Source organism: Syngnathus floridae, chromosome 1 (genome assembly GCF_059516105.1).
Source record: "Syngnathus floridae isolate MCC-2025c chromosome 1, RoL_Sflo_1.0, whole genome shotgun sequence".
Classification (NCBI taxonomy): Eukaryota; Metazoa; Chordata; class Actinopteri; order Syngnathiformes; family Syngnathidae; genus Syngnathus; species Syngnathus floridae.
Genome location: NC_142413.1, coordinates 13,325,772 through 13,347,448, shown reverse-complemented (window position 1 = coordinate 13,347,448; position 21,677 = coordinate 13,325,772). Strand labels below are relative to the sequence as shown.

The 21,677-nt window shown below is 39.4% G+C and overlaps 1 protein-coding gene across 2 annotated transcripts; it reads left to right on the top strand.

Moving 5' to 3' along the window:
- The first annotated feature begins 209 nt into the window (after positions 1–209).
- On the top strand, positions 210–21,311 carry stag2b (STAG2 cohesin complex component b). Of its 2 annotated transcripts, none has more exons than XM_088378906.1 (34): positions 210–387; positions 2,095–2,223; positions 2,302–2,383; positions 3,289–3,432; positions 3,546–3,642; positions 4,403–4,479; positions 4,645–4,849; positions 4,997–5,148; positions 6,445–6,518; positions 6,590–6,713; positions 7,666–7,764; positions 7,940–8,019; positions 8,221–8,328; positions 8,754–8,865; positions 8,952–9,069; positions 9,162–9,265; positions 9,755–9,847; positions 9,915–10,004; positions 10,718–10,921; positions 11,840–11,910; positions 12,014–12,101; positions 12,218–12,298; positions 12,367–12,459; positions 12,615–12,789; positions 13,703–13,842; positions 13,980–14,081; positions 14,884–15,032; positions 15,280–15,408; positions 15,539–15,765; positions 16,263–16,482; positions 17,035–17,142; positions 17,245–17,371; positions 18,879–18,956; positions 19,556–21,311. In XM_088378906.1, exons 2-34 carry the CDS (start codon positions 2,180–2,182, stop codon positions 19,577–19,579), a joined length of 3,819 nt encoding a protein of 1,272 aa, XP_088235032.1. In that variant the 5' UTR covers positions 210–387; positions 2,095–2,179; the 3' UTR covers positions 19,580–21,311. The 2 variants fall into 2 exon arrangements, with proteins under 2 accessions (XP_088235032.1, XP_088235026.1); XM_088378900.1 differs by having other exon boundaries at positions 16,260–16,482.
- Positions 21,312–21,677: the final 366 nt, after the last annotated feature.

Genomic DNA, 21,677 nt, shown 5'->3' with positions numbered 1-21,677 from the left:
GTCGGTAAATAACAAGCAAGTTTAAACATGCATACATGAAGTTACATAATTTCAAGATGTTTTAGTTGATAAAGGAAAAGTGCAATTGGTGTCGATCAAGTACAGTAAACATTGTCTGACGTGCAATACTGAGCAATGGCCGCTAGGTGTCGAATCGTCGAGCGCGGATCGTGTGGCCGCTAGGTGGTAGCGCTGTACTAGGATTTCCTCCTCCCAGGTCGTCGAAACAACAAATTGAACTACGGAGCAAGCGGGTGAGAGAACGTTCGAAACCGCCTCTGACCGCGACTTTTAAACTCTTTTTACTGAATTTAGAGTGAGATTCGGCCGAGGCTTGTCGAAGTAGTTCAAGTTCGGGATCAGCTGGAACTATTATTTCTCAGCAAGGTAAGTTAGCTGTAAAATGGCGGAAAGCTATGTGGAACTTAGTTGATTTGTATTTTGCTAGCTGCTTGCTAGCCAGGCTAGTTGAAGCCTTGAGCGCGTATGTCTGCCTGCTCAGCCAAGTCGCCTCGTTAGCTCCACTGAGAGAGGCTAGCGCTACTCTGGTTGGTGGCGACCTAGTGCTCTCAATTCTTACCACAACGACGCAGAATATGTCGGTCAAAACACAACAAAATGTTTTGTGGTTTTGATGGACTTGGTTGCACTTCACAATAATTGTAAACAGTGTTTGTTGCTTATGCAATACGGTCCTGAAACTCCCGAGGCAAGATGGAGGACGCAAGGACGTGATGTTTTTTTTTTAGGGAACGTTAGCACGTTCGGTTAGCATGGTTGACCAATCGGAGTTTATCGTGTCCGTGAAGTGAATCGTAATTATTGTTGTTCTTGGCATCAAAACTGAGCCTGGGGGATAAGCGTAGTTTACTGGTGAAAAACAGGTCACTGGATGGCGTTTGCTTCTAACGCCAGTCTCGCTAATATTAGCATGTGATTGCACCGTCGAGCTTGCGTCGTTGTGTTATTATGGTCGTCCTCCGATAGCGGTGACAAACGCGGACCAGTTCCCGTAACAGCTTGCCGTGGAAATTCAAATCAGACTTTTACGCGTAGGTATAAAGCACTTGCTTGTGCATTTCAACTCTCGAGAGCTCCAAAATCCACGGTTGCTAGCGCCGCTAGCACCACCCGCGCACCGGTGTCAATTTTGACAGGAACCGACGAAGAGCGTAGTCACGTCGGCTCGGTTGGAGTGAACGCGGGTATCTGTGTACTGCTGCGTTGACTTGAGAACTCTTCAATATGGATCTTACGGCTCGTTTCTCTCCACGATCTTCGCCCCTAGCTTCGTGGTGGCAAGTTTATGAGATTCACTGAGTGATTTGGCGCCACTTTTTCAGTCAACACCCATTGAATCCCGTCATCTTGTCATGTAATATTTACGCAGTAACTCGCTAAATGGGCACATTAATCATGTTTTCAGATGACAAACAGAATTACTTTATCAAGCAATGCCATGTTACATTGCAAACAAAACAGCAGATTCTTGGAGTTGTTTCTGGTACCTATTTTTTACCTGCATTATAATCGTTGACACGTTCACACCATCGTGACAAATACGGGAGATTGTAAGCAGCGACAGGCCTGTTTTATTATGCATTATTTATTGATCGATCGATTTATTTAAAACCCTATCTTCTACAATAACGACATGTTATATGTTGGAGGATGCACGATGTGGCACATTAACACTAGTAAACGTGTGTAATTATATTGTTTAAGGGGCAATAGGCAAGATGACTTTGTTTCAAAAATTGCTTTCCCAATATTTCCTTGTATGTATGTGACACTTTTCCACACAGTACACACAGTTGTGTCCTGCAGTATCTTGTTGATGTTGGTAACGCGTTTTGATTGGTCGAAGTAAGTGTTGGGCGGACAGAGCACATCCATATATGGTCAGTGAGGAATGACTCCAATGACTGTAAAGCAAGGGGGACGAGGAAGAGGGAACCAATGCTTTGAGTGCTGAGTGCTACAAGAGCATCGGTACCGCCCACTGTTACCATGTGAAGCAAGAAAAAACATTTTTCATCTGTTTTTTGGTTTGTTTTTAAACACTTGCTTTTCTAATTGGATATCTCAATCCAGGTTTCATGCAAGCTTCCGTGTCTTGTATTTACTGAGCATTACAAGACAGTCATACATTGGAAGTTATCCAGAAGATGTTAGAGAAATGATAGCAGCACCAGAAATACCAGCAGACTTCCCCTATGCTCAGTAAGTGCTACTTGTCATTTTGGTTCTGTTAGTTTGCTTTAGTTAGAACCAAGCACTCATCTATTTTCTCATCACTAGGGACACAGACACACAATTTTCTTCAGACACAGATTTTTCTGAAGAGCCAGATGGGAGGAGTTCAAATCCAGTTAAAGGAAAGGTATGTAAAGCAGTATTGGCTTCCATCTCTGTTGGAACAAACACACTTTTTAAATTATGAATTTTCATGACAATGTAGACAATATAATAGACATAATGAACTAATTTGTGCCGTCATCTAGATGCATTGTTGTTCAAAGTCTTTTGATTGAAGGCTTCCATATTGGCTGATCAGAAAAGCCAATCAACTGTTTTTTTTTTGCGGCTAATGAGATAATATGAATATAAGTGTGTCCTTACCTGTTTGGCCTCCAAGCATGCCTTTTAGGCCACAATGCATTAATATTAAGTACACAACAACACTATATGGCTACTACATCTTTGCAACACATAATTTATATATCTTTTGTTGCAGATTGAGCCTTTAATTGGGCTGTGTTTATACTACAAGGTTCAAACGATAGAATTCAAACTTTTTATTTGCTAAAAAAAAACACACACACAAAATCGAATTATTTCAGTTTGTAATCAGGCCTCTTCCAAATGACCAAGTCTAGGTTAAATAAGTCAATATTTGATTATTTTGTTTTGTTATTATTTACTCCCGTGTTGACATATATGTTATTAATGTGCATTTTGGGCATCTTCTTCTTGTGTCGAGTAGATGTAGAAAATTCAGTGATGTGTAAGAAAAATTGTAAATGAAAACTGACAATATAAAAATATATTGCTATTAACTCAAACGTCCAGGCATTGACACGTACACTTGATGAACAGAACTGTTAAAGTCTTAAGTTGTATGTCTTCAAATGGGTGTCAAGATGTTAACAACACAACCAGAATACCCTTACTTTAGTAAATACTGCACCATCTCTGAGCTTGACATGACCATATTGTTGAAGAGCAATAATTGTCGGAAAGAGTGTTTCATGGTTCCCTAATGCGATTGTTTTTTTTTTTTTTCAGGGTGGAAAGAAGGGGAAGAAACCAGCAGGAGACAAAAGCAAGGGGGCAAAGGGTCCGGGTCGGATAAATGGCCACCACCAGGAGAATGGCATGGAAAACATGATGCTGTTTGAGGTGGTTAAGCTTGGGCGGAGTGCCATGCAGGTGGGATATGTTTAATTGTAAACGCTGATGTTGCATTTTAAAATCAACCCCCAAAAAAGCACATCAGAGAATTTTTTTTCTTATATTTACTGAGTTATGGTTGTCCTTTACAGTCTGTTGTTGATGACTGGATTGAGTCTTACAAACATGACCGAGATGTTGCGCTGCTTGATCTCATCAACTTCTTCATCCAGTGCTCAGGGTGTAAAGGTATGTTAAATATTAAGTGTTATTTGAGTGCTTCACAAATGCCGGTGAACCCTTAACTGCTCCAAGCTTTGTTATTATCCTACTTGGATATATTGAATGTCGTTAAAGATTTTGTGTGCAGACTGCACCTCACTGTGTTTGGACCATGTTCCCATTTTGTGTGCCTTTAATAGTAGCTGTGATTTTCAACATGTCTCAGAATGGTTTCTCTAGTCCTTCCACTTTCATGGCATGTATGTTCAGTGACGTGTGAAGGGGATTAACAAAACAATAATTTGCCTAGTTACAGTCGGCAAAGCAAGTACAGTCTTAACCGTGCATATAGATTGTCATACATGAGAAGAAATATGCACGAGGGCCCGGCCACCTGTTAAATCAGTTATGGCTCTTCAAATATCGGCTAAAATTGTTTTTACCTTTATGTAGTCTAACCATTTACAGCAGTTGTACACAAGTAACACTAGTCTCATTATTTCTTATAAATCTAAACCATAACCCCGTGTCCATTCATCTACTGGTAATACAAACATATATATGACAATGATTAATGTTCTTAGATTTGACGCATATTAGAAATCAAAAAAAGTAATTTATGCCTTACATTTTTTGATCGATTAATTGGTAGTTTTATAGTTTTTTTCCCCAGTCAAAAATTTATATCATTCAGGCCTTACTATGTACAAAATTTTACTCTACTACTCGCGTGTTTTTCGTTTGAATGTCGCATTGGATAATGCAATGTTTTTCCCCAATTGGACAGGTGTTGTTAGTGGAGAGATGTTCCGGAACATGCAGAACTCTGAAATTATCAGACGAATGACTGAGGAATTTGATGAGGTAATTTATTTTCACCCTTCCTGTATAATGTACATTTTGTACGTGTTTGATATTTGCCTAGAACCAATAATTTTCGCAGATACTATTTTATGGTACGAAATTGAGAACACCTCCAGGAGCACCTCTTGGTAATAACGCTTCTCTTGTCCTCTGTGGATTTTGTAGGACAGTGGCGACTACCCTCTTACTATAGCGGGGCCGCTGTGGAAGAAGTTCAAGTCAAGTTTTTGTGAATTCATTTCAGTCCTAGTGCGGCAGTGTCAATACAGTATCATCTACGATGAATATATGATGGACACAGTTATCTCGCTTCTCACCGGACTATCAGACTCTCAAGTCAGAGCCTTCAGACACACATCTACACTGGCAGGTAAGATTCTCACTGTTTGAAATTGAATAGAAGGGCTGCTGCATGTTGCACCATTACAGTACTGCTTTGCGGGACAACTACTTTCAAATTGCATTGTTACTTTGGCTCTGAAAATTCCCCTTTTTGGTACTCTGTCTTTTTGAATAGCAATGAAGCTGATGACAGCCCTGGTGAATGTAGCTCTAAACTTGAGCATTAACATGGACAACACCCAGCGACAATACGAGGCAGAGAGGAATAAAATAGTCGCTAAAAGGGCCAATGACAGACTGGAGCTCCTCTTGCAGAAACGTAAAGAGGTATTGTCACTGTCATTTGTACAAATACAAATTTAGAATAATGTTGTTAATTTTCAGTTATCATTAACAGAACGGGTATAACCAGCCAACTGCCACAATATTTTTCCCATACACTTTGACAGCGACATGTCATTCGATGCTTGCCAACAGTTGTACAAATTATTATTCAGCCCTTTATTGTTTGCCGGATGGGTTGGGTGGGTGGGTGAGTGAGTGAGTGAGTGAGTGAGTGAGTGAGTGAGTGAGTGAGTGAGTGAGTGAGTGAGTGAGTGAGTGAGTGAGTGAGTGAGTGAGTGAGTGAGTGAGTGAGTGAGTGAGTGAGTGAGTGATGGATGGATGGATGGATGGATGGATGGATGGATGGATGGATGGATGGATGGATGGATGGATGGATGGATGGATGGATGGATGGATGGATGGATGGATGGATGGATGGATGGATGGAATTTAAGTGTTGTATCTCTGCAGTGCCCTCGTGTGTTTTTAATGGAAACTGCAGCGATTAATGTGTCTTCTGGGTTGAGGGTTAGCGAGGAATTCTGCAGCAGTATTTTTATTCTGTTTTTTTCATACATTGTAGCAACTTTCTGCACGTCCCAAACAATGGCAGTGTTAGTATTGTATCCGGGGGGGGGGATACAAAGCCATGAAAGCCATGACAGAATTTCCCTCGGAAGCAATGGTTATAGTAAAGATACAGCATTTCGGCATAGTCATTTGAGGCATTTATGCTTTGACTTGCATTTTGGCATAGTCATTTGAGGCATTTATGCTTTGACTAACATGCATAGCAGTTATCTAGTGTGAATCACTTTTTTTTCCATATAGAATATGTGCCTTCCACTTTTGGCGGTCTAACGGTGATGTTGGAGGGCCAAATGTCTGCACGTTCATACCTGGTGTTATTCAACTCGTGTCATTTGTTAATTGGGTTATAGCCCAGCAAGATGCCTTCCATCTGCCTTTACACTGTACCGCTTTACTACAGCCTGCTGGCATATTTGGCTCCCACTTGAACGCATGGGCAATATTGATAGTACTCTTTTGTCTAAAGGAAATAAAACTCCGCAATGGTTACTGAAATAACTGACAGCACTGAAGTGTCATTCCACAAAGCTTGTGGGGGGATGTTCTTTGGACACTTTAAACAATTGGCACTTTTGGCAAGTCACATCAGGTTGACACAAACTTGATCTTTACAAAGAAAATCTTAACCTTGTGCATGCAACCTCCTGCATGCCGATGCTTTGTTTTTTTCCAGACAAGCTCGAGTAATTTACTTTGTTTCCATTTCAGCTCCAAGAAAATCAGGATGAGATTGAAAACATGATGAATGCAATATTCAAAGGAGTCTTTGTACATCGTTATCGGTATGTTTTTTTTCTGTGCATCGCATATTTGTTGTATTGTCGTTTTACAGATAATTATATTGTTTCAACAGTGATTCAATAGCAGAAATCAGAGCCATCTGTATAGAAGAGATTGGAGTTTGGATGAAGCTCTACAGTGATGCCTTCCTTAACGACAGTTATCTCAAGTATGTAGGATGGACCATGCACGATAAGGTGGGTTAGTTCAGAAAGTAACTTTAGCTTCTGATTTTCCTACACCATATTCTTTCTTTTGCTGAACAAAGGCATTGTCCCCCTTAACGCTTCTGTCAAATCAAACATTTCTCTCTCTTGGACTGCTGTCAGGGATGCCTATGTAGGAATCTCTTTTAGCTACCAAAATAAAAAATCTACTAATTTCCATTGTTCTTCCAGATCTAAAAAGTCATACCACATTGAAACTAGGGCTTGAGCGTTACAGCAAATCCACGGTACATTCCGCACCTTGGATTTTAGGACACAGTTTGGTGCAAATGTGATGCGTTTGTAGTGTCCTGAACAATATTACCTGTGCTGCTAAATGTTAGGTTTGTTGACAGATCAACAGCTGTAAACAAGTCAATACACTCACCACACATACAAACTTCCTCTCGCTCCCCATTCTCCAAGCTAGCTGTGTTTTTTACCCCTTGGTGCTCACAAACCGCAGTGATATTTCCCTGCATTGTTTTTACTTTTCTCACCACGCTGCTTGTGCTTGCACTGCATGTGACGTAGTAAATATGTTCTTGACTCGGACTGGCTTTCAGCCACGCGATGACACCAAAAGTGTTAACATTTGTAGGGCCCAGCCAATTTGAAGAAGAGGCAACATTTCTGCTTCATCTGTAATGCCGAACACGCCGCCAGAAACACTCAATTCCTGTTCAATCCGACCGCTGCATTAGGTTAGGAATTAAAACATTGCTGAGATATTCACATTTTATGAAGTGACCAAACCACACATCTTCACCCACAAAAATGGCTACAAAACCTTAGCCTTCAAATATTCCAAGTAAAAGCGGTTTTATTTTATTCGTTTTTCTTTATCGTGGCCAGAAACTTTCTCAGAAATGTCATTTGTTTGACGTGAATGCGCGTGATTATAAAATACATACTTGTTCTTTTTTCCAATTCTTGATTTTAGCAAGGTGAGGTACGACTCAAGTGTTTGACAGCTCTCCAGGGTCTGTACTACAACAGAGAGCTTAATGCAAGACTGGAACTCTTCACCAGTCGCTTCAAGGTCAGCGCCATCTGCTGGTTATTTTTTTAAAACAAAATTTACACTAATTACATATTTGATTAAAAGTTTACTAGTTGGTATTGACATGTCTGACGCTACTGATCAGTTTTTGTCAGATGTTTCACTTGTACTGATAAGTCTGATCATTTTTTTCTTCCCTATTGTTTTTCCCCAGGACCGCATTGTCTCCATGACCCTTGATAAGGAGTATGATGTTGCAGTACAAGCAATTAAGTTGCTCACTTTAGTTTTGAAGTACGTACGTTCAAAATGTTGTCCCGGACTTGAAACACTCCATTTATTAGTGGAAAATAATTTCCTCAATGGAAACCCCCTATACATGCATGCACGTACCCATGCACACACATGCTTTTTTCATCCAGCACATTGGAGTAACTTAACATTTCCGTTTGTACCTTTTACTTGAATGGCTCTTTTGTTTGTTTGTTTCTGCAGTAGTACAGATGAGGTGTTGACCCCCGAGGATTGTGAGAGTGTCTATCATCTAGTATACTCAGCACACAGGCCTGTTGCTGTTGCAGCAGGAGAATTTCTCTACAAAAAGTATGTGAGATTTGACTTTAATAAAGTTTTTCACCACCGAGCTTATATTCCATGTTGGGCGTGTCTTACCCGTGTCTTCGGTTTTATTGTATCCTACCTACCAGGATACATGGAATTTACCAGTATATCATTTTGTATGCCTGCTGTTTACATGAACAGTTTGACCTATTTAATCACTAAATTTGGATTGCACAGAAGTTTAAAGGGTTTAGTGTCCTGTGATAATACAGGAATTTACCAAGTTTCCCTACTAGGTAATGCCGGTACAAGTTACAAGACTAAAAAACTACAAACACAGTGGAATTTACACTTGTGGTTTAGTTATTGTGAATTTAATTTGCATATAATAACGGTGACATTAATGTAACAAAATGATTTTTGTGGGACTAAATGATTTACGTTACCAAATAATTTTGTTTTCACAGATTGTTTAGCCAGAGGGAACCAGAAGAGGAAGGTGCCCCTAAAAGGAGAGGCAGACAAAGTCCCAATGCCAACCTAATCAAGACCACTGTCTTCTTCTTCCTGGAGAGTGAGGTACACACGTTTTATTTCAGTTGCTCGTAATTGATTGCATGCAAACTATCAAATTATTCACCCATACTTTGTGGCAATATTCTTAGCTCCATGAACATGCAGCCTACTTGGTGGATTCTCTCTGGGATTGTGGTCCTGAGTTATTGAAGGACTGGGACTGTATGATCAGTTTACTGTTAGATGACCCATTGCCAGGAGAGGAAGGTATGACAAAAACCTCACGGTCACATGTTACAGATGTGGCTTGACTTAATTGTGTTTATTAACTGTGATTTTATTTTCTTTGTGACATGCAGCTCTAACAGATAGACAAGAGACAGCTTTGATTGAAATTATGCTGTGCACTGTACGCCAGGCTGCTGAATGTCACCCCCCTGTGGGAAGAGGCACCGGAAAGCGGGTAAGTTGCACAGTGGATTAAGATGTACATAATTTTTTACATATGATTTCTCCACATCGCAGTCGTTTTTTTTTTAATATTATAATATGGAAGATTGGCACCTCAAAGCTTACATGATCAATCAAAGGCTTCAGCATCTCCAAGGCTGTTTTAAAAAAAAAAAAAAAAAAACACCCTTTCAAGGTTTATCTGCGTCAGAGTTTACATCATGATTAAAACAAAAACATCTGAATCCACAGCAAACTTTAATACTTTTTTCTTTCTGGCATCCCTTCAAAGTTTATCACAATGTACGGTATATTGTAACTGATGACTGTTACTGGCGCCAGATAACTCCTTCTAATGTCTAAACAGAGGCTGTTCCATTTAGACGTTGTTCGATAAAAAGTTGCGGTTTTCTAGCACCATGTATTTCTAGTTGTTGTTTTTTTTTTTGTTAATACGGAATTGGTATAGCACAAAGGTTTTTGACTTCCATTTGTATTTCAGGTGATGACAGCTAAAGAAAAGAAGACTCAGCTTGATGACAGGACCAGAATGACGGAGCTCTTTGCTGTGGCTTTGCCCCCTCTACTGGCCAAGGCACGTCATTACTTAGATACTTTGTTTTGTGTTGGTTATAACATGTAGCTTCATGTTTGCCCAACAGTATGCTGTGGATGCAGAGAAAGTGACCAACTTGTTGCAGCTTCCTCAGTTCTTTGACCTGGAAATTTACACCACAGGACGTCTGGAGAAGGTCAGCCAAATGTTCCTCGATTCCTATTATAACATTTAATGCACCACTGTGGATGACTGTATGCCAAAATGTTCTATATTACATTACAGTGAAACCTCTACTTATGAACACCTATACATACGAACGTTTCAAGATATAAAACAGAGCCTCAAGATTTTTTTTGCCTCCAATTACGAACCAAATTTGACATCTGAACGTATGTGCGACTCTATCAATGCGTGTCTAGTGACGTTGTGACATGTGTGTGAGTTTCTCTACCCTCCGCTCGGCCACTTCCTGTGTTTGTCCTGGAGCTCGTTAGCATATTGACAAGTTCATTCATAGTTTGTCCGGAGTTTTTGTAGTCAATCATGTCTCCTAATAAAGCTAGTGCAAAAAGCGGCGAGGGTAGTCAGAATTGGGTGTAGTGAATGAAGAAATTAAGAGTTTTTCCGCTCTCACTTTTGCAGTTAGTCTGAGATATGGACCAGTCACGTAAAATAGATCTTATTTGTTATATATACTCCATCTTTTACAGTTCATTATTTTTCATGAGATTCCTACTTGGAGTTATTTTTGATTATTGTTAGGTGATCTTGAATGAACGAAAAGGTGCCTACAAATGAAATTTGTTGTTATTGTACTTTATGAATATTGCCATTTAATCAGTACAAATATGTGAGGTGTCACGTCTTAGGCTACTGCTGACTATATTTGTTTACTTTTGACTGCAGCATCTCGAAGCCTTGCTCCGCCAAATCAAGGAAATTGTGGAGAAGCACACAGACACTGAAGTTTTGGAGACGTGCTCCAAGACCTACCATGCCCTTTGCAATGAAGAGTTCACAATATTTAACAGGGTCGACATTGCCCGCTCCCAGCTGCTGGATGAGCTGGTGGACAAGTTCAACAGGCTACTGGAGGATTTTTTACAAGAGGTAGGAGTCAAGGTTCTTTTTTTGACTTAATGATCCTCATGTTTTTGGGGGAGAAATGTTATTTCAGTTTTGTTCTTGTGCATACCGTGGAGTGTATTAACCACAGGAGAAATAGAAAATAAACTGACAATCAATCCAGCCACTCTCTGGACCACTTATCCTCACAAGGGTCACAAATGTGCAGAAGCCTATCTCATCAATTGCAGGACACATAGATAAACATTTAAATCGAAGGACAATTTAGAGTGCTCAATTGACCCTTCCACACATTCCGTGTTTGAATTGTGGGCGGAAATAAGAGTACCTGGGGAAAACCCACGCAGAGAACATGCACAATCCACACAGAAATTACAGAGCCAGAATCGAACCCACAAACTTTGCTCTGTGTGTCGGACTTACCACCCGATTGCCTCCCTTACACTGCATCAATGCCAAATTGCACTACTAGACTATCAACAAGAACAGTAATTTATATGAACAGTGAGCACTTAGAATTTTATTTCTGTTGGTGCTATATAAATATTGCTATAATGTGACCATATGGACAGAAAACATTACAGCGCACCGTCTGAAACTTAGAGGAGCAGGATGAAACAAGGAAATGAAAACAAATATCTTATTTACCAATATGAGATCAAAACACAAGGGAATCCTTTCTCCTCTAGTCTTTCGAGCTTCCTATCACAGTAAAGGGAAACAATTGCGTTTCAAAAGATGTCAGCCTTTTTTTTTGGCACCTCAGTGACAGGAAGTGATGGGCGACATGGGGGCTGAATCGGTCATGTGACCTTTTCTTAAAGAGACACGCAGGGCATGAGACTTAACTTTTCTGATCCCGACACATGCGCCTAAATGTGCCCAGCGGTTTTGTCCGAACCATCACCAGTATTGTTTACTCAACTAAATTCCGCTTTCCAGGGTGAAGATACTGACGAAGACGATGCATATCAGGTCTTGTCGACTCTAAAGAGGATCACAGCTTTTCACAAGTAGGAATTTATTCCTATTGATAATCTGCTTTTTGCCACGTTTGTCTATGTTGATGTGTGCGAGTGAAAACTGTTTTGATTTTCTATGTTCTATTTCCTGCAGTGCACATGATCTCTCTGGATGGGACCTGTTCACCAGCAACTTTAAGTTGCTCAACACAGGCATAGAGAATGGAGATATGCCCGAGCAGGTTATTTATAAAACATTTGAAGATAAATTGTTTGAATGCTTCTATGAACATGTCTTCAGAATTCAATTCACTTATTGAGTATTGACAATTTTCTTGTTAATTTCTCTTTTGAGCAGATCGTCATCCATTCACTGCAGTGTACCCACTATGTAATCCTGTGGCAGTTGGCCAAGTTATCTGAAGGCAGCTCCCGAAAGGTGAGAGCCGACTCACCCAAATTCTGTGAAGCATGGCTATTCTGCTAAACACCTGTCTGACTTTTCAGGAGGACATGGTTACCTTGAGGAAACAGATGAGGGCTTTTTGTATGATGTGTCAACGGTACCTCACAAATGTCAACACGGCTGTTAAAGAACAGGTGACATTTTACCTCATATTAGCACTTTGTATTCAAGCTATGAAAAATCCTTTACAAATGAACTGATAAGGAAATCATTGTTATATTTAACAAGGACTGCTCCTCTATATTCATGCATGAATGTGTAACTGCTTTTTCGTTTCTTCTCACTGCAGGCATTCACCATCCTTTGTGACCTCCTGCTCATTTTCAGCCACCAGATGGTGGCTGGAGGAAGGGAACACCTTGAGCCCTTAGTTTATTCCCCAGAGGACTCGCTCCAGTCCGAACTGCTCTCCTTCATCCTAAATCATGTCTTCATAGACCAAGATGATGACACCAATAGCACAGGTACAGTCGCATGTCCATCCACTGCTCTGATAGGTGTGTCGAAATCGATCTGCTTTTTTAGGTTATTTTAAGTAGAATACTTAACTTTAAGATTACAGGTCAATGCACCAATGAAAAAGTCAAAACTGGTCAATATAAACATTAAATAAAGATCTTTTTAAGCTTTATGTGCTTAGTAGGCCTGGGCAATTTTGGCTGAAAATGTTTCACATTGTAAATATTTCATGGTCTATTTGTAAATGTCAATTTTGACTTGAATGTAGTATATATACATATGCAAATATCCACTCATAACTCTTTTTGAAATCCTTGCAAAACCTTTTGGCTGATTCTAGGCCAGTCTTGTCTAACAGTCAAACAGGCCTTAGCAAAGACGCTAAGTGAGTTGTAGGTTTTCATGCCTTTTCACTTGCTGGCAGCAGCCATGGCCAGAGGCATTTTGTTTTAACTTTTGTTTACATCCTATTCTTGTGAAAGTGATATGTATGACTGCCTACAAGGAATTTCTCCAAAGAATTAGGGAAGACCTGATTAAATTTTGAAAAGACCAAGGTCACTGTGACCTCCCTGAGTTTCATCTACTTGCCATTATTTCTGGAACGCCTGAAGAAAAGGTCACATCTGAATCAAGTATAAAGTCAAAGGCAGCGTAAATCATTTGGCCACGACAGAAGAACAAACCGTCGTAATAAATCTACTTATAACTTCTAAGAAATTTGTTATCTTATTTGACAATATTTATCTAAATGTTTTATAGTTTGATTCATGCTTTGGCTCTCCATAGATTATCATAACTGATAGAAAAATGGGCCTACCGGTCGGTAATTTACGGTGTGTTAACTGGTAATTGAACGTTGCAGAAAACAAGGGGTGTATTATGAAGACTAATATTTGTGTCGTTTTCCATTTTTAGATGGCCAACAGGATGACGAGGCAGTGAAAATTGAAGCGTTACACAAAAGGAGAAATCTCCTGGCTGGCTATTGTAAACTGATCATCTACTGTGTGGTAGAAATGAAAACTGGAGCTGACATTTTCAAACAGTACATGAGGGTTAGTTTGTTTTTTCTCTTTAAATAATCATTTATTTCACTATGATTCACGCACCATGCCCAGAAAATTAGCTCTGCAACTATTTAGCCTTTTCGATTTGCATGTAAAGGTCTTTTTTTTCCTGTTTATTTTTACAGTATTACAATGATTATGGTGACATCATAAAGGAAACAATGAGCAAGACCCGACAAATTGACAAGATTCAGTGTGCCAAAACCCTCATCCTCAGCCTTCAGCAGGTCAGTCTTCAGTTTTGCTCAGTTTCATATTCTTTGTATTATTGTTTTTTTATGTATACAGTAATCCTTTGCTACATCGCGGTTCGATTATCGTGGCTTCAGTACATCATGGATTAAAAAAAAAAAAAAAATCACAAATTCAAAATAAACTTTCTAAATTGAGGAATTATGGCACAAAAGTTGCCCACACACCAGCAGAAGGCAGGGAGTGTCCACACAATTGCTATACGTACACTTGTACCTTTTTATAAAAAAAAAAGTTGTAATATTAAGAGTTCTAAAAACACATTTACAGTATTGTACCTTGTTATAAAAAAATGTTATGACAACAAAAGATTTCTAAAAACATTTACAGTATGTACACTTGTACCTTGTTATATAAAAGTTATTATAATAAGAGTTCTAAAAACATATTTACAGTATGTATACTTTAGCTACATACACACACACACACACACACACACACGTATCATATTTATATTATTTGTACAGCATTTTCTGTATGTCATTTATACGATGTATTAAAATAGTATTTAAATGTTTGAAACTATTAATGTTCTAATGATAACATATGCACTCATATGATTTAATACACACTTACTGATACACAAACAATTTATGTATGTTTAAAAAAAGGGTGACACGACTTCGCGGATTTTCACATATCGTGGATGGTCTTGGAACCAATTATCCGCGATAAACGAGGGATTACTGTAGTCATTAAATTTATTGCAGAGCGTCCAATTTGTTTGAGCCATATTGCAAATGCTAATGCAAATGTTTCATTTTGTGTTTGTGTTAGCTTTTCAATGAAATGCTGTCAGAGCTGGGCCATGGGTTTGATCGCTCCTCCTCCGCCTTCTGTGGAATCAAAGAGTTGGCCCGTCGGTTTTCTCTAACCTTTGGCCTCGACCAAGTGAAAACCAGAGATGCCATCGCCATGCTACACAAGTATGACTTTTTTCATGTTTTTTTCACTTTACACCTTGCAAGCACCACATTTATATGCGCAACAAACTTTAAATCCTAATGTAAGATTTTGTCCAATAATACTGCCACCTGATTGACAGTTGTAGTCAAGCTTCAATGACCATTTTGTCCATTTGTAGCAACCATCTCTTATTTTAAAGCCAATAAAGCCATTATTCCTTCCCATTTCAATTTTCATTTTTCTTGTCCATCTTTGCTTGTTTCCTAGGGATGGAATAGAGTTTTCCTTTAAGGATCCAAGCCCCCAGGGAGAAGGTGGCCCACCTCTCAACCTGGCCTTCTTAGACATCCTCAGCGAATTCTCCTCTAAGCTGATGAGACAAGACAAGAGGACTGTGTAAGTTTGATTTCTGTCAGAGTCAGGGCAACAACCTAAAAAATCTTTCAAATTGGGCCTTGTTTTGAGTTTGGGGATTTTTTTGCGTATTTGTTTGTCTAATCTCAATCTCTTATCAATTTCTCCACAGCCACATGTACTTGGAGCGTTTCATGACGTTCCAGATGGCACTGCAAAGAGAGGACTGCTGGCTCCCCCTCATTTCATACAGGAATTCCCTACAGGCCGGTGGTGACGACGACACCATGTCAGTGATGAGTGGTTACTCCAGCAGAGGCTCATCTGTACGTTCGAAAAAGACGAAGGCTCCTGCTGCTTCAACTGGAACTTCTGCAGCAAAGCGAAAGCTTCCAGAAGGTAGCAAGCATTCGGGAATCTGTCTTCTCTGCAGTGTTTAGTACTCAGAGCAAGTGTGCCACTTTTCTGTTACTTTAGTATACTATGTATAATCTAGTCGTTCGTGTGAGTGGCATGGATTAATAGATGGCTGCAATAGAGCAGTTGAAGCCCAGAAAAGCAAAAATGTCTTCCAACGCGTTCCAAGCATCTTGGCTCCGGCAAGTTGATGGGCAAAGAGATAAAACAGCAGATGGTTGGGAGCTGTCTAATTATCACAATTGCCACCTCATTTCATCAACAACAAGAAAATAAAATATGGTGCTGGATCATCCAAGGTGGTGACGGTAGTGGAGTTTGGATCAAGTTGCTGTCATCACAAGAATTTTGATTGAATTGTTCACAAAGCCCGAGAGCCATCTGTGCAAAGCAAGTCTGTGTAACAGATAGAATCGCTCGGTGTTAATGTTTCATGTGTGTATGTACTTTGTCTAATGAATTTTCTTCCCTTCCAGAAGAAAGCAGTAGCAGTGAGGTGTGGCAGCAGGGCATTCAAACTCCAGTCATGTTGTCATCCCCCCACCACACCTCCACTGCCATGCGAGACCCGAAAAGGGTTCGTGATGACAGCTACATGGGGGTCTACGCCCTCCCACACGACCAGCCACAGCCCCACCAACACCCACAACAACACCACCAACAGACACCTCAGCACCACCAGACCCCAATGGATTACAAGTATGGATAACTCAATATACCAACTTCACTGTCCGCTACAAAGTTTCACTGTAGTCATTGAAGTAGTTCCAAATTCAGAAAATTAAATGTAATCAGTCTGTATTTACCTGTCTAACACAACAGAACACAAAACATTTGGCAGTTAAGCTCTTGTGATGGTTACGGTAATTTTTTAAAATGATTGTAAATTAGGCTTTCCAACATGTTGACTCTTTGCTTCGTGCTGTAATTTTACAATTGTTATTTGTAATATTTACTAATTGCCAATGTGCAGCTTCAACACTTTCATGCGTTCTTGATTCCTATTGATAATGGTCTCATTCTTTAGTGCATGTCATCTCGGATCCTAACATTCTTCATATGTTTGTTGTGCCTATTGTGTGAGTGGAATTAGAAGTTGAGTGTAAATCTCAACAGCCTGCCAAGTGCTTTATGGAAGCGGTGACTGATGTGTTTTTTTTTAAATTATAAATTCTGGCCAGTGAGACAACCAAATTATATTTTTTTAGCTAGTTGGCGAACAGCAACAGCTAATTCATGTAATTTGTCTAGTTCCCAAGTGACGTGGATGCTGGCCCAGAGACAGCAAGAAGAGGCTCGTCAGCAGCAGGAAAGAGCCATGAACTACGCCAAGCTCAGGACCAATCTGCAGCATGCTATGTAAGAAATCCACCCAGCAGCAGGGTGACACCGAGTTCTTTTAATGTCTTGAAAGAAAACAAAAAACAAATGCAATTTCAATGACTGCGTTCAATTGTTCAGACGTCGCGGCACCGGCCTCATGGAAGAAGATGAAGAGCCCATTGTGGAAGACGTGATGATGTCATCAGAGGGTCGCATGGATGACCTGAATGAAGGCATGGACTTTGATACAATGGACATTGACCTGGTGAGAACCATTTACCATTAATTTATTCCGAACTCCTTAAGTAAGAGCAACCCTATGGAGATTAGGGTTGCGAATTGAATGGAACTGGCCCCATCATTCGAGTTCTCCTGGAATCATTTGAAATGTCAGTGCTAAATTTTGTTTCCTAGTTAGCCACGTGGAAGAAGCAAAAACAAAGAAGGATCGATAGATAATGTGTGCGCTCGGTGTGGGTGCGGCATGCCCTTCCCAGCTGTGTCGCCCGCTGGGACCCTGCAGTGGCAGCAGTCACTCTTTGTTCACTCCGTTTCTTTGGGGAAGGCTAAAAAAAAAAAAAAGGAAAACCTTTTACGTGAAGAGAGGGAGTGTTCAATTTAATTTTTTTGGGTTGCAGGTGGCAGTAGCGATTAAAAACTAAAAATCCCTCTGAGTGCAGCTTTAAGTACAGAGTTCACACATCTTGTCAAAAAATAACTCCTATCCAACTTAACCAGTTATAAGTAGAGCTGTTCTTTATTCTTTTGTTTATTTTGCCTTCACTCTCATGCAAGGCGCTAGTAATGGACTCAATTCAGATAATTGCATCAAGTCCCCTGGAATTATCACACTATAGGTGTTCTGTTTCATTTGATTTCAAACACTATGTTCACCCTTAACTGGTTAGGTCATTAGCTAATTCAGTCAAGCTCATGATAGTCATGGTCTTAATTGCTCTTACATTTGTAGTCTGTTGATGTGCAGCGCCTTCACAAAATGCCTGCGACAGGCCTTCGAGGTCACAGCGGTGGTGGTGATTGAGCAATACAAATGCTGTTTTTTCCCATCATCTGGTCAAATGTATCAGCATGTGCTTCTAACTTTTACTGTCGCATTTTAACGCTCATAAATCTGAGGTTCCCGAACAACATCCTACAGTTGCCCATTTTCCTTTGGCAGCTGTTTCCCCAAACATAACCATTTAATTTATTTCATCAGCACTTGTTCCAACAGACATCTTTCTTTGACCCAGATGACACGAGAGCGTTACTGAAATCCTTTTTGAGGATCCAGTCAGTCAGAGAAGACTGATTTGTTAGGCCTGCAACAATTACCATAGAGCATCTTGTGTTGATTTTTCAATGTCGTTTCCAAATGCGAAAAGAAATGAACTGTAATCATCAAAAGTTTTGTTTTGGCTCCGCGTAAAAGGCCCTCTGTGTGTTGTTTAATGAAACATTGTGTTGACAGTGCGTTGCAACATCATGACCAATTTATTTGACAATTTACACCCGCTCCACAAAACCATGCATGATGAGTGTAAAACCAGAACTAACTGTAATCAGAAACATATGTCTCCACTGCATACCAAACGTCAAGTTGATTTCACAAGAAAAGGACCTACAGTCATTTTCATAAGTCACTCCACCTATTTTAAGATGCATAAACCGACCTGAGTGACCTCTGTCTATGAAATGTGTTTTTTTTTTTTACCCTCCCCTCCAAAGTCACCTTTCATCACACTGTCCTCCTCTCCTCTCCTCTGCTCTAGCCTCCATCTAAAAATCGTCGTGAGAGGTCTGAGCTCAAGCCGGACTACTTTGACCCTGCCTCTATTATGGATGAGTCGGTAAGGCCGAGTCGCTGCTTACACGTTTGACGTTTTTGCATGTTGATAAACAAGTCTTTACTCATTCCAACACAAACCTTGGGCCACTCTCAGCCACGGTTTATTGGAGTCGTTGACATGAGGCTTATGAAACGTCTTTGTATGAGCTCAGTTATCTGAGCTGTGTGCACCGTAGCCAAAATTCCTTTACCCTTGGCCTTGAAATCCAGGTCAGACATCAAACTCTGAGCCCTGAACAATGTTCAGGAGTGCTTTGTGTCAACTCCAAATGATTCATTACTCACATTTCTCATGAACATGTTTGATTTGATACTTGTTGAATGAAAAACCAACGTCCCAGCGTCATTGAAAATGGGCTTGTATATAGTTTGTGATGTCTTTTTGGTATGCGGGCAAAGAGCAGATCATAAGGAATTGATTTTGTGAAAACAGATAACACCTAAATAATATAATAGCTAAAGAGTCATTTGAAATGCAATTGTATGGTTTGATTTTAGTGATATTTTTGTCTTTGAGTCTGTCTGAACACTTGACAATGTGTTGGCCTTTCTTCCATCTGAGATGTCGTCTCAGTGAATTGGTTTTCCCCTCTCTTCTAGGTCCTGGGAGTGTCTATGTTTTAAACTAATATCCAAATGATTTTGAAACTGGGATACGAGAAGAGGAGCTTTGTATTTAAAGAGAATTTTAGATGCGAAAACAAGTGTGTTTTCTGTAAGAAAAAGCAAAAATTAAAAAAAAAGAACACGTTTTGGCTTGTACTCCATGTGGACCAATGATGACCCACACTCAGTGTTGCTTGCTCAGAGAGGACTTCAAATATATACTTTTATAATCTTAGTTAATATCTTCCTGTTCCAAAATAGTGAAACAGGCTACTTCCAAACCTATTAAAGACGATACGTGTCAGAAGAAAAATCCATAATAGCTTTTCCCCTCTTTTATTTTCTTTCCCAGCGCAGGGATGGATTGGTGTGTTTTAACTTAAGGAACATTCTGGTTTTTTTTGTTTTTTTTTTTGTCTAACCCTTTTTACATTTGTAGTAAACTACCAGGTGTGATGTAGTAATTTATAAACAGACTGTAGTAGCTTGCCTGTACCGTGTTAGCCAAGTGGATGGAGAGGTCTTTCTGTTCTTGTACTTTTTTTGCCCTCCTTTCTCTTCAGTTCATCTTCCCTCTTTAAGGTCCTGATAACCACTGGTGGTTAAGATTGTGAGATGTCATGTAGAATCAGTCTCAATCCTTGTTTATGCTGTGAAGAGTCCCACAGTCCAGTAGTATGTAAGTCTCGAAGCTTAACCTGAGCTTTGGACCGCTCCTTGCCGGCCATCTGCTAAGAGAATTGTTCCCTTGAACAACAAGTAGCCCGGTCCAATGAAATCGTTTTTTTTTCTTCTTCTCTCTCTCTCACTTTCTGAATCTAGCAGCATCATGTCAAAATGGGTATCTACATTTTAAATAAAAATATATATATGAATTGGTGCTGATTTTTATATATGTGCTTTGGTTTTCTTATTTTCGACCTTCAGTCACAAATGAAAGAAATGTATAAGAAACTGAAAAATTGAAAGCATGTAAATTCATGCAGCAAGAAAGATTTTTAGATTTGTATTTTTGCGTTTTGATTTTGTTTTCTTCCTTTTGTCTTGATAATGTCTTCGGGTTTTTACCTTCTTTCCTAATGTGTAAATTAGTTTGGATAAAACGTATGAAATTCAGCTTTAAGAGTTTCTCAGCTCGAGTCCTGTCACGAATATACTTAGGAACTTCCAATGTTAATAAACGTGGTTGTCTATGAGAAATTACTGAACACAAGTTATTCAGCAGCGATGTGGCAGCTAGACAAAGCTTAGATTTTGACTTGTTTGTCACACATGACTTTTCATGAACTGTTCTGTCTACTGAGTTTTTTTTTTTTTTTTTTAAGTCATTCCATGCTAAAGCCTTAAACATGCTTCTTCTCTCACGCTAATCTTCCATGTCAGCAGATTGGTCATGTTTGAAGGGTGGATAATTGGCTTCTTAGAAACATGAGGTGGTCAAATGTAATGTGATCAAGTAGATGAGCAGTCAATGTGTGTTTTGCTTAATTATTTTATGTAAGTAAAAAGAAAATTCTTTTAAGGAAAAAGTACTGTTTATTATTTGTTGCTTACCACTACATTGGTATAAATCCTTATTAGATATTGTGTATATATTCAAATTCTAATTTCTTTTGGGCTATTTTGTGTTCTGCACTCTTCTCTTGCCTATACCCTGAGTTGTTTATTCTCCTACCCTCTTTCAGTCACTCTGTTTTCTGATTTGTACTTGTCTGGAGACAGTAACTTTTGAATAAAAATCAACACACAATTTCACCTGTCATAAATATTTGCTCAATTTACCGCAAACCAAACATTTACTTCAAACCATGAATAATGGCCGTCGGATTTGTTTTCGTGGGTGACTCCTAGCTGGGAATGAAGCAAAAGCTTGAGTTGCCACTTTTCATTATTTGATTTTATTTTTTCAACAATCATACAAATTCATGACTATAAACTAGACCAGTTTATTCAACTGTAAATCATTTTGAATATACTAACATTTTGAAATGGTATTCAGATTATCAGCCATAAAACTAAAAATGTAAGAAAAATACTGAATCTCTCAGTACACTTCTACACATCTTGTATGGCTTTCCCCATTTTCTCATTTAATTTACAAGTAATGTACCCATTT